The sequence below is a fragment of the Vicia villosa genome, linkage group LG2 (genome assembly GCF_029867415.1).
Source record: "Vicia villosa cultivar HV-30 ecotype Madison, WI linkage group LG2, Vvil1.0, whole genome shotgun sequence".
NCBI classification, from domain to species: Eukaryota; Viridiplantae; Streptophyta; class Magnoliopsida; order Fabales; family Fabaceae; genus Vicia; species Vicia villosa.
The window spans coordinates 62,688,013-62,699,652 of record NC_081181.1 but is presented as its reverse complement, the minus strand read 5'-3'; the positions used below and the strand labels follow the sequence as shown (position 1 = coordinate 62,699,652).

Sequence of the window (11,640 nt, the reverse complement as noted above, 5' to 3'; positions counted from 1 at the left end):
GATGAGAGAGTTATGATCAGTCAAAGTTGAGTTGACTTTTCAGGCAAAAACCCTAATTTTGAATCTTAGGGTTTTGTTGATTTTTGATCTTTCCTTGATGAATTGTGATCATCCAATGATCAAATGTTGAATCCTTTGACAAAATATGGACTTTGGCAAAAAATTTCATTTTTGACTGTCAGTTGACTTTTTTGGTCAAACGGGTCGTCTGTTGACTGTTTGAGCTGCTGACGGTGCGTCTGAGTGAATTGAAGTTTGAAAATTTGTATGATGGTACTTTGAGATGTATGGATGTATATGAAATCCATTTGAGCTCTCAAAACTTGTTGCTCCTGTTAAAACAAGAAAAACCCTGATTAGGGACTGTCTGTATAGGAGGCAGTTAAGCGTACCTGATTTTTGTGCAGTGCTGAGTTTCTGCTAATCGCGTGATATTCAGAAGACTTCTAACACAAAAATCTTGGAAATTTGAATTGTGAATGATTGATTTGATTGATTGTACAAAACACTGTGAATTGTACTGTCTGCAGTTTGTCTGTCAACTGACTGTTCGTGTACTGAAGCAGCAGTTAAAGTGAAAAATCAACCGTCAAAGTTAATTTTCTTTTTTTTTTTTGTTGTTATTTTTGTTTTTGTTTGGTGTGAAGCATGAAAATTTATTTACATGACTTGTTAGAAAACAGAAACATAATAAATAACTGATATTTACGGTATGCGGGCAAAATTACCGATAATAACCTGAAAATTATTTAATGCACAGAAATAGAAATATTTGACTGGCAGAAAATACACAAAATATTATCTTAGTAATTAAGCAATATTATGACAAATAGTACAACATTTAATACTGACAGCATAAATATTACATACTATTGAACAGTACGACGAATAGACGGTACGTTTAAGAAAATAAGAAACACGGCAAACTTTAAAAATGACGGTTGATGAACCATGCTATGATCAATAACATGTAGAGGATTGGGAATGCAACTATTGCAGGTCCACACTTCTCAGGACTGTGTAGGCAGAAGAAAGTCATGATCACCGTAGCAATGGTGATGACTGTAAGAAACAGTGTCTCTATCCATTTTGCCATTCTTGCTAGGAAAGAAGAAAGAAAATGGATGATGAAGTAGAAATTTGAAAGAAGATTTAGAATTTGATGTGAGATTTTATGGAAGAATGAGAAGTATTTATAGAATGGAAAGAAGGAAAGAGACGTTGGGGAATGATGTGATTCCGTACAAATGGAAATTTTGAGTGGAAGTGAGATTTGAAAGAAAGTGTATGATATTGTTGGGAAAAGAGAGATGTGTAGAATAAAGTTGAGATTTGAATTGGAAAGAAGAGATTTGAAAAGATTTTGAAAATAATGGAATATAGTACAAAAGTTAGTGGGAAACCAAAAACAATTGTTACCAGTACAGTGTGAGTTTCCTGCTTTTGCGCCTGCAAAAAAGATTTAACCCTGCATGAACTGTGTTAGTACTATTTATCTGTAAAATAAATAAATAGTATTTGTGAAGTAAAGAACAGTATTTGGCGTTTGCGTAAGAATAAATTCCACTGTTAGCCAAGTTACTGTGTAAGAGAAATTCTGAAATTTAAGTACTTCATATGCTAGGATATTTGAAATAAAAATCCATGATTATATGAAACTCTTAATTTTCAGATTGGAGTTTTCTTGAAAAAAGATGTGGGCAAATTTTGGGGTATAACACATATCATATCATATATCTATATTTTATTCAGAAGAAAATAACTAAGCAACTTTTATGTGTTTTTTCTTCTAAAAATGACTTTACTAATGTGTTGGTAGCTTGCATTTATTAACAAGGATAAACTAAACAATGTTGATGCCGCAATTTATCGCAAACCCACATCCAACGAATGTTATGAGCAAAGAGAGAAAACCAATCCTTCGTTATGCAAGGATGATGATAATCCAAATGCTGTATGGTAAACACCTCTACTATTGCTACATTGAGATAAGTATAGTTGATTTGATCGGTAAGATATAGAACAACACTTCTAGATTTTAATATGGGTTGGAAAAATTACAAAATATAATATTATGTTAGAGGTTTGTACTTTAAAAACAATCCTTCGTTATGCAAGGATGATGATAATCCAAATGCTGCACGGTAAACACCTCTACTATTGCTACATTGAGATAAGTATAATTGATTTGATCGGTAAGATATAGAACAACACTTCTAGATTTTAATCTGGGTTGGAAAATTTACAAAATATAATATTATGTTAGAGGTTTGTACTTTAAAAACAATCCTTCGTTATGCAAGGATGATGATAATCCAAATGGTGCATGGTAAACACCTCTACTATTGCTACATTGAGATAAGTATAGTTGATTTGATCGGTAAGATATAGAACAACACTTCTAGATTTTAATCTGGGTTGGAAAAATTACAAAATATAATATTATGTTAGAGATTTGTACTAAAATTAAAACAAATTAAATAAACTTTTTTGTTCTAAAAGGAACTTCACGGTAACCATTTTTCACTTTTTTATAAATTTCTATTTCTTCTAATATGAAAATTATATGAAAAATAAAATAAAATTATTGATAAGAAATTGAATAATAACTGGAACACGTTTATTATTGATTCAATAATTTTAATATATAATACTAAAACAGAGGAAAAAATATTCTTTATTTAAATATTTGTACATACAAAATAAATTATAGACACTAATTTATTACTATCTTTTATAAAAATAATAAATTTTTGGCTTAAATACACTTTTCGTCCCTGTAAATTAGCGTGTTTTTGATTTTCGTCCCTGTAACTTATTTTTTTGGGTTTTAGTCCTTATATTTCAGTTTCGCGTTGTTTTAGTCCCTAAAATCAAAATCTGTAGGAAATTTCACAAGAAAATCTGCAGGTAACCTGCAGATTTTCCTGCGGATTTTGGCTTTAGGGACTAAACCTCAAGCAAAAAGTAAGATATAGGGACTAAAACACAAAAAAATAAACTTACAGGGACGAAAATAAAAAACACACTAACTTACAGGGACGAAAAGTGTATTTAAGCCTAAATTTTTTGATTAAATAATTTTCTCTTTCTATTATTTTATTTTTATTATATTTTTAAAACAAAAACATTCGAATAATGAACAGATATCCAACTAATAGTATAATGATAATGAAAAATAATTCACTAAAAATGTTTATAGGTTGAATTTCCGCAAGAATAAATTTTTGCAGAAAATAGTGTGAGAATATATTTACAAAAAATGAAACAAGTGCGTGCTAATTTAATTTATAGATACACTTTAAAAATAATCTTTTTTGTTTAAAAAAATAATAATATTTCATCATTTTTATGAAAAGTGTCTTATTTACAATTTTTTTTTATTTCAAAATAATTGTTCTTTTACAATAACAATACTATATTTATTATTAAGCCTAATTTATTAATTTTGACTATATCCAACTATTTTATTAACTATAATTAATATCTTTAAAATTTACATAATTAATTTTTTGATTTAAAAAAAAATACTCCGTATTTTCCTCCAGGTATTAGATTGTATATAAAAAACTAGTTAGAGACCCGTGCTTCCGCACGGGTGATTTTTTTTCTGGTGTAGTATTTTTGTAATGATATGAATAATATAAATAAAATGAATTATAAGCAATATGCATAATTAAAAGGAATTGTTTTATTTGAATAGAGTTTGAGTTTTATTGATTGCTCTGTGATACTCCCAATTCTTTGAAAACCGAATATCCATAGGAATCGTTTTGAAATTTGAAAATAAATACTTTAGTTTTCAAATAAAAGTCATTATTGTTTAAAATAAAATAGGCATTATATTGAAAGTGACCCTTAAGATTAAACATTATTATCGTATTCATGTGCTAATTTTGTGTGTAATAAGAGAACCATATAAAAAAGAACACGTGAGTTGGAGAAAAAAATAAAATTTTAACAAATGCAAATGTAAAATTTTAAATATAAATGAAAAATATGAAATAATTTACTTAATTGTAAATTTAACAATAATTATATAAAAAACAATGATCCACAATAAGATGGAGATACAATAAGATGATCATATAAATTCAATTATATTAAATAATCATATAAAAAATACAATAAGATGGAGATAATAAAAATGAAATATTAACATTTAAAAATAAAAATTATCTCTCAATTAATAGTAATTGTTGATTAAAATAAAATAGCTACTACGTTGATAATGACCCGTGAAATAAAAAAATAATTTGATGCGATATAAAATATATTTAAAAACAAATGTAAAATAAACAATAATCATGGAAATTTAATTGTATTAAATAATGATAAAAAATCGTGAGATGGAGAAAAAAATAAAAATAAAGATATTATCTCTCAAATAAAGACAATGATTGATTAAAATAAAATAGACATTATGTTGATAGTGACCCGTGAGATAATAAATAAATAAATAAATAGAGAAAAAATTAAAATGAAAGAAAGAAAATATGAAAAAATGTGAGAGAAATTTGAAATTTTAATTAAGATAGAGAAAATGTGTAATGATTGATTAAAAAAAATTAAATATTGAGTTGATAGTGGCCCGTGAAATAATTAAATATTTTTGGGAATAATAATTAAATGATCGATTATTAATTTTTTTTGCGATAATAGATAAATGTTGAAAAATTAAAATGAAAGTATGGAAAAATGAAATGCGAAAGAAATTTGAAATTTTTAGTAAGATTAAAATTTAAAAATAAATTATTAATATTTTTTGTGATAATAAATAAATTAAGAAAAATTAAAATGAAATTAAGAAAGTGTGGAAAAATGAAATGTAAAAGAGCTTATCGACAAAAAAAAGAAATGTAAAAGAAATTTAAATATGACTTCCATCATCTATGGCTTACATGTGATGTCATCATTCATGCAATAAAGTTGTAGGGAAAATGTTATTTAATTTGGACCAATGAAAAGCTAACACTTGGTGCATCCATTCAATAAAGTTGAAAGAGTGAATACTTAATTTATTAGTTACAAAAATGACCTTTTATTAGTGCAAATAAATTTTGGTGAAAGGGTAATTTAGGCAATTTGGTCAATCTATTACTCCCTCCGTCTCATAATAAGTGTCCCATTTGAGTAATGCGCGGTTTTTAAGAAAATGATTGTATGTGTTAGTTTTAGTAAAAAAGTTAATGTCATTTACTAGAATACCCCTATTTATAGTAGTTGAATAACGTGAAAGTTAATAAATAGGGGTATAATAGTGGAAAAATAATAATGATTAATGCATTGGAATTGTAAATGGACAATTAATTTGAGACATGGAAAAACTACAAATGAGACACTTATTATGAGACGGAGGGAGTATTAATGAATAGATAGTAGATAGTAGATAGTAGATAGTAGATAGTAGATAGTAGAAGTAGATTCGAATAACATTGTGGTGGAAAGAAAGCTTGTGATGCGACATCTCACTTATTTATACTGTTGGCAGAGTAGTAGCAGTTGCATCACGTTGGAATTGACATCAATTGATAACGAAGCAGTGCATTTCACAGTGTTCAGTGCTTGGTATTCGGAAAAAAACCAAAAGAAAATGGAAAAGACAAGTCAGTAATGGCTTACAAAATCTTTTGCGTGAAGAACACATAAAGCACTTGATATGATATGATATGATGTTATCAAAATCTAAACCATGCAACCACCCATCCATACAAGCAATCTCTTTTCAATAAATTTCGAAACCTTCTCCCCCACATTACTCAACAACACATTCTCTACCACATTTTTCTTCCAAACCAACAATACCTAAATCTTCAACAACGAGTAAAAACAAATCACCATGTTTCAAGAAGTTTCATCTTATTTTCTTTTCGGTCTACTGAAGAACAGTTGTGTGCATACAATTAATTTCAATTGCTTCTTCAACAAAATAGTTTTGGATGATGGTGAACAAATTTTTATTACAACTACTTTCTCCTCTCATTTCAAACAATGGGACCCGGGAAGAGAAAAAAAAGCATTACTCACCTCAACTGTGATTTCATTGATTAATGAGGTTAGATTACCAAATTTTTCCTTAATAATATCATACTTTTGTTATATTTTTATTAAGTGTTTCACCTAACATGTTCCAAAAGTACTTTAAAAGCAAATGGATGTAATGAACGTGCATTATTTTTATTACTTAAAATTTAAAGTAGTTTTTGCAATTCAAAATTTTGTTTTCTTTGTATAAAATGTTAAAACTAACATGTTTAAAAAATATTTTAAAAATAAATGAATGGAATGAATATGTATTATTTTAAGATAAGGATTACTTAAATTTTAACAATGCTGCATAGTATGTAGTAATGTAAATTAAGAGGTTGCTGTACTGTTTAAGCATATTCCAAAAGCGATAATTCGTGCATGCATATATGGGAAGATTCCAAGAATAACTCTGATTGATCGCAACTACAATGTTCCGTACTACTGTGAGATGATAAAAAGGAAAGACACTGTGGATAGGTATCTATGTGGTGGATGGTCGGACTTTTGCAAAGACCAGAACCTACAAAAGGGTGACAAACTACGTTTCTACATAAGATATCCTCTGGTGGAAGAGATTTTGGTGGCCGTCGAGCATGGAAAAACATAGTGACTAACGTGTTAAGGAATATGACGTGCGGTATGACGTAGACAAAGTAGTATTTACGAACGTATTTTTTTAAAATTTTCGGGACAGGTGTGGTTATGTTTTGGTAGTTTAGTTTTTTGAGGACACCCTTATTGTTGTCAAAATGATGGTAACTTTGTTATATTGACTGTATTAGGGCCCGTTTGTTTTGGCTTTTTTTAAAAATGATTTTTATAGTGTTATTAAATTTTGTGAAAAAAATTTTTACGAAGAAACTTTTTATAAAAGTTTCAAATGAAAATTTTGTTTAAATAGTTATTCTTAAAATGTGATTTTAGGTATTTCATCTATTTATGGGAAAAAAATTTGGATATCAAAATTTCAAAAAATTATTTAATTTTGAAGCTATTTCAAATAGATTTTCATAAAAATTATTTTTGAAATACAACTTTTTAAAAAAATTATGATTTTGACTAAGTTTTGGTCTTCAATTATGTATGTTTATGTTATAGGATGTTAAATTAAGTGTTTCATTTTAGAAAAAATGAATATAAAAATTTTTATAATATTTTAAAAAACAGTTTTAGAAAATTTATTTTCAAAAATACAAAGAAAAAATCCATTTTTTAAGGCTGAAACAAACTGGCCTTTATTCTGGGTTGCATGCTTTCTAACTAATCCTGTCATTGGCACAATGAACTATTAACGGTTAAAATGAACTCAGACCATGGGAAAAAACGAAGTTGCATTCTATGTGCAGTCCTATTTTGGAATTAAATGAGGGTTGTTCTAATGTTTATAATGTTTTTGCTATAATGCTTTTTCACGTCGTATTGTAGAAGCTGTATATTAGTTTATTAATTGTTGCATTATGGATTATTGAGTTCCCTAAACTTAGTCTGTGTATATAAAAAGGAAATAAACATGTACAGTAGAAACACGTGATATGTATTTAGTTGTTTGAGTTGGCTGTTGTTTTCAAACAGTACACGTTTGTTTCTAAGATCATTAGTCAAAATAAAAAAGAGCTAATATAATTGTTAAAACTCAAAATAACTGGGACCATAAAAATAAAAAACAGTAAGGTTTTAAAAAATATAGTTAAAAACATAAGGTGATATTTGAGTATAAAAATAGCAACAAATTAGTTTTATACATGGCAATTATTAAAATGAATTTACAACCTTAAAAAAGAAAAACAGGATTGAATTTCTGGGCTGGTCCGTTTTATACTTTTATTGTCCAAGTAAAAGGCATACTACACAATATCCCCTTTTGTAGCATTATATAAGGGGAAGCGATGGATTAGGGTTTGTGTTGCACATCACATCTGTTTTTTAAACTGAATATGGTTATCAAACCGAAAATGGTTAATAAGTTAGTAAATTGAAAATGTATTATAAAACTGAAATGGTTTTTTTAAATCTACAATATAAGAAAGTTTGATGTTCTGGAAAGGACCAGAATGCCCCTTTGCTTAGATGGTGAGCCACGTGGATGGGGTCTTTGCAATTCTTACTCTTTCTATGCTACCTTCCACTAACTCATCTTACTTGCAAGAAAATCAAAACTGTTTCGTTTTCTATCTTTCTTGGACACCCAAAATTACTGTTTGCTTTACTAAACATGTCTTATCATTGCAACTTCCTCTTTCCCATGTCTCTCCAATCTTAGTATGTCTATTATCTTCTACTTCTGCTTTCCTCCCTCCTCATTTCTCACCAAACTGCCATTCATCTTCATCTTTTCATTTTCCTTTTTTTTTTTTTGAAAGCTTTTGTTCAGCATGGCTCGACCGATGGAGAAAGTTGTGGACATCAAACGACTCCAAGGAACTTTGGAAGGTGGCGATTAGAGTTGTCCATAAATGGAAGGTAGTCTCCAACAACAAGGAGCACTTTGAGATGATCTATCAAGACAAACAAGTAAGTTTTGAACACTACTGTTAACCCTTTCCATTTTTGGTTCAAAATAGCTTTCCATCTAGCATGTTTATTTTCTGCTTTTACATATGGTTTTGGTTGTGTTATTTGTTTCAAATCTGTTTGTGGTTGGGTAAAGATGTTTGTTCATTTCTTTTTGTTAACCCCACCTTCATTTTTTTACATTAAACCCTAATATGTTGTTTCATGTGTTAGAAAATTGTTATCCATCTGTACCTTCTTCACCGGGTTTTTTATGTTCATCAGTATATGTGTTATGAATGTTTAACATGTTTTGGTTCTTTTGTATGTGTCAGGGGTCTGACATTCACGTAGTTGTTCCAAATACGTGCATGGCCGCTTACAATGACAAGTTTGAGGTGGACAACACGTACACTGTCTCCAACTTTGCAGTGCAGCCAAATAACTTGGTTTTTAAACCAAGCACTCACAAGTTCTTGGTGAAGTTCACAGGAGGAACTTCTGTGAATGATGTCAACAAACACGACATACCCCCCATGCAACGCACTTTCACCAGTTTCCCTGATATTATGACCGGCAAGTTTAAGAAGGATGTGCTGATCGGTAATGTTACATGTCGTGTTGTTTATACTTTCACTTTTATAATGTTGTTCATTGTCTTATGTTTATCATTTTTCTTATTCTCTTAGACGTTATTGGCGTGGTCGATGCTATTGGATATCAACAAACTCAAAGTGGTGGAAAAAAAATGCAGGTCAATTTTGTACTGAGGGATGCAGCGTATGTAGTCTATGTTATTTCCTGATTTTTTTTACATATCTAAGTCATGTATTCTAACCATGACGTTGTCATCTTCCCAGCAACAACACAATGAACTGTACCCTCTGGGAGGACTATGCCAAACAGTTTTTCAAGTTTCACGAGGAAAATCCAACAACCTCTGGACCAACTGTGATTTTGCTTAGCTATGCAAAAGTTAAGGAACAGGGTATGATGTTTAGTTGTTTTTTTTATTTTTGATTTTGTGATGTTTTGCCAATTTTTTAACACATTCATTTTTTATGTAGGCCAATACCCGCTATCGGTTACAAATACATTCCATGTTACAAAACTCCAGATCAATCTAGATTTGCCTTCTGTTAAAGACTTCGTAAATGGGTATCTTCCATGACAGTTATGGTGTTCCATTCATTATTTGCGATGGTTGATAATATCTTTTATCTTATATCCTCATCCAGTTTCTCAAAGGAAGCTTTGCGTACCGTCTCAAGCCAACTCAACTCACACTCTCAGTAATACTCGCGCAACTCGATTTCTGAGAATGTTAGACAGAGTGACACTCAAAAGCTGCTTAATAAGGCTGTTGCTCTGCCTCTGAGTCAGCTTAAACAACTGCGGAGGTATATTTACTGACTGTGATAGTAATAAAGTTGGGACAAAATTATGAACCATGTGATATTTTATCGTTCATGTTTATGTGTTCTTGCAGGACACTTTCTGTGCTACTGTTGCAAAGACAAGGAAACTCATTGCTTCTTCCTATGGATGGTACTACCGGTGCTGCCATGCATGCACCAAAGCTGCACGCGGTGATAAACCTCCATACGAATGTGATAATCACCATTTGACTGAGACGGAAATATATAAGTATGGATGTTTTAGTACGTTTTTATTTGAACGATAAAACCTCTGGCTGATTTTATGGTTTTTTGACATGTATTTTTTATCCAACAACAGGTACAAGATTGAAGTTGAAGGATTCCATCTCGACATGTCATACAAATTTATTTTTTTGGACAGGGGATGCCAACAAATCTTAGGTATTTCAGCTGCTCAAATGCGCGACACAATGATACAGGTTGTTCATCATATCCAACTTTTTATATGAATTAAACCTACTGTTTTAATATATTATCATTAACATGGTCGTTTTCTGTTATAGGCTGGTATTACAGATCCTTTGGATTTTCCCTTAAAGCTTGATGCCATGTTGGACTTGGATCTGGCTTTAAGAGTTAGATGGCAGCCCAGCTGGGACAGCTGCTCTATTATTATGTTTATAGATGACAAATCGTTTGTTAAACAATTCGGTGCTCCTTGGGAGCCTAGGCAGGTAACACTTAACCAATAACAGAAAGCATGTTTGTTTTACATCCTCCTCCTCTTATGCTGATTGTATTTCTCTCTATAAGGCTAACGTCGCGGTTTCTGAACCATCTGGTACTGAACCCTCCGGCACAAAGCTGGCAGTCCAGGTCATCTAATGACTAAGAACATTATAACTTCAATACAGAATTTTTTAACTCAATTGGTTTGAATGATTATAATTCGTCCACATGCATTTCTTTTTTGTTGCAGATAAAAGAGAGCGTTGATGAAGCTAACACTGCTGCTGCCGATGATTGTGACGTTCTTACGGTATGATACACCTAATACGCAATTCAGCTATTCAAAACACACGTGGAAGTATGCATAATTGATTATTATTTCTTTGTATTATGTGACTGCAGGATCTAGAGATAACCTCCAAACATAACCCCGATCCGCAAACACCCACCGCAAAAACCATGATGGCTCAAGCGAATCGACGACCGTGTGTGATGGGGAACTTTCTTCGACAAAACTTAAAAAGATCATCAAGTTGGAGAAATAAAATGTAGTTGTACTCCTGTTATGAAACATCGTTTTGTATTGGCATGTACTTTTTTGATACTGTGTCGCGTGCCGCTATATGCAAGTCCTATTTCATATAACTATCCTACTGGATATTTCATTAGATTTTGGTGACAGCGGTCTATTTCTCTACGTGCCATTTATATTTTGGCTAACTTTAAACTCTATCTTAATTGCTTAACATCGTAATTCATCTATTTTACATTATATTTTCATTAGATTATGTTTTCATTTATGTGATTCTATTGTATATGACTTACCATCTATATTCATAATGTGGAACATACATATGAATATTGATTTCACCGATAATGGTTCTCAACAGAAGCAGACCATTAACTACAATTACTTACCATATTTAATTCCAATTAAAAGGAAAATTAGATGCTTTTTAATATTTTACAATGAACATGTATTTACTTAATTAATATTTTCACCAATTGAAAA

The 11,640-nt window shown here is 30.3% G+C and overlaps 2 protein-coding genes across 4 annotated transcripts; both read left to right on the top strand.

The window, feature by feature from the left end:
- Positions 1 to 5,650: 5,650 nt before the first annotated feature.
- LOC131646216 (replication protein A 70 kDa DNA-binding subunit B-like) lies at positions 5,651 to 10,145 on the top strand. Of its 3 annotated transcripts, none has more exons than XM_058916328.1 (8): positions 5,923 to 6,055; positions 8,391 to 8,541; positions 8,856 to 9,123; positions 9,210 to 9,300; positions 9,381 to 9,508; positions 9,588 to 9,678; positions 9,759 to 9,920; positions 10,010 to 10,145. In XM_058916328.1, exons 1-7 carry the CDS (start codon positions 6,051 to 6,053, stop codon positions 9,814 to 9,816), a joined length of 792 nt encoding a protein of 263 aa, XP_058772311.1. In that variant the 5' UTR covers positions 5,923 to 6,050; the 3' UTR covers positions 9,817 to 9,920; positions 10,010 to 10,145. The 3 variants fall into 3 exon arrangements, with proteins under 3 accessions (XP_058772310.1, XP_058772311.1, XP_058772312.1); XM_058916329.1 differs by having other exon boundaries at positions 5,926 to 6,055; positions 8,402 to 8,541; XM_058916327.1 differs by lacking the exon at positions 8,391 to 8,541 and having other exon boundaries at positions 5,651 to 6,055.
- Positions 9,842 to 11,301, top strand: LOC131649214 (uncharacterized). The gene is made up of 7 exons (XM_058918970.1): positions 9,842 to 9,853; positions 10,010 to 10,167; positions 10,258 to 10,378; positions 10,463 to 10,633; positions 10,713 to 10,775; positions 10,879 to 10,938; positions 11,031 to 11,301. Exons 1-7 carry the CDS (start codon positions 9,842 to 9,844, stop codon positions 11,178 to 11,180), a joined length of 735 nt encoding a protein of 244 aa, XP_058774953.1. The 3' UTR covers positions 11,181 to 11,301.
- Positions 11,302 to 11,640: the final 339 nt, after the last annotated feature.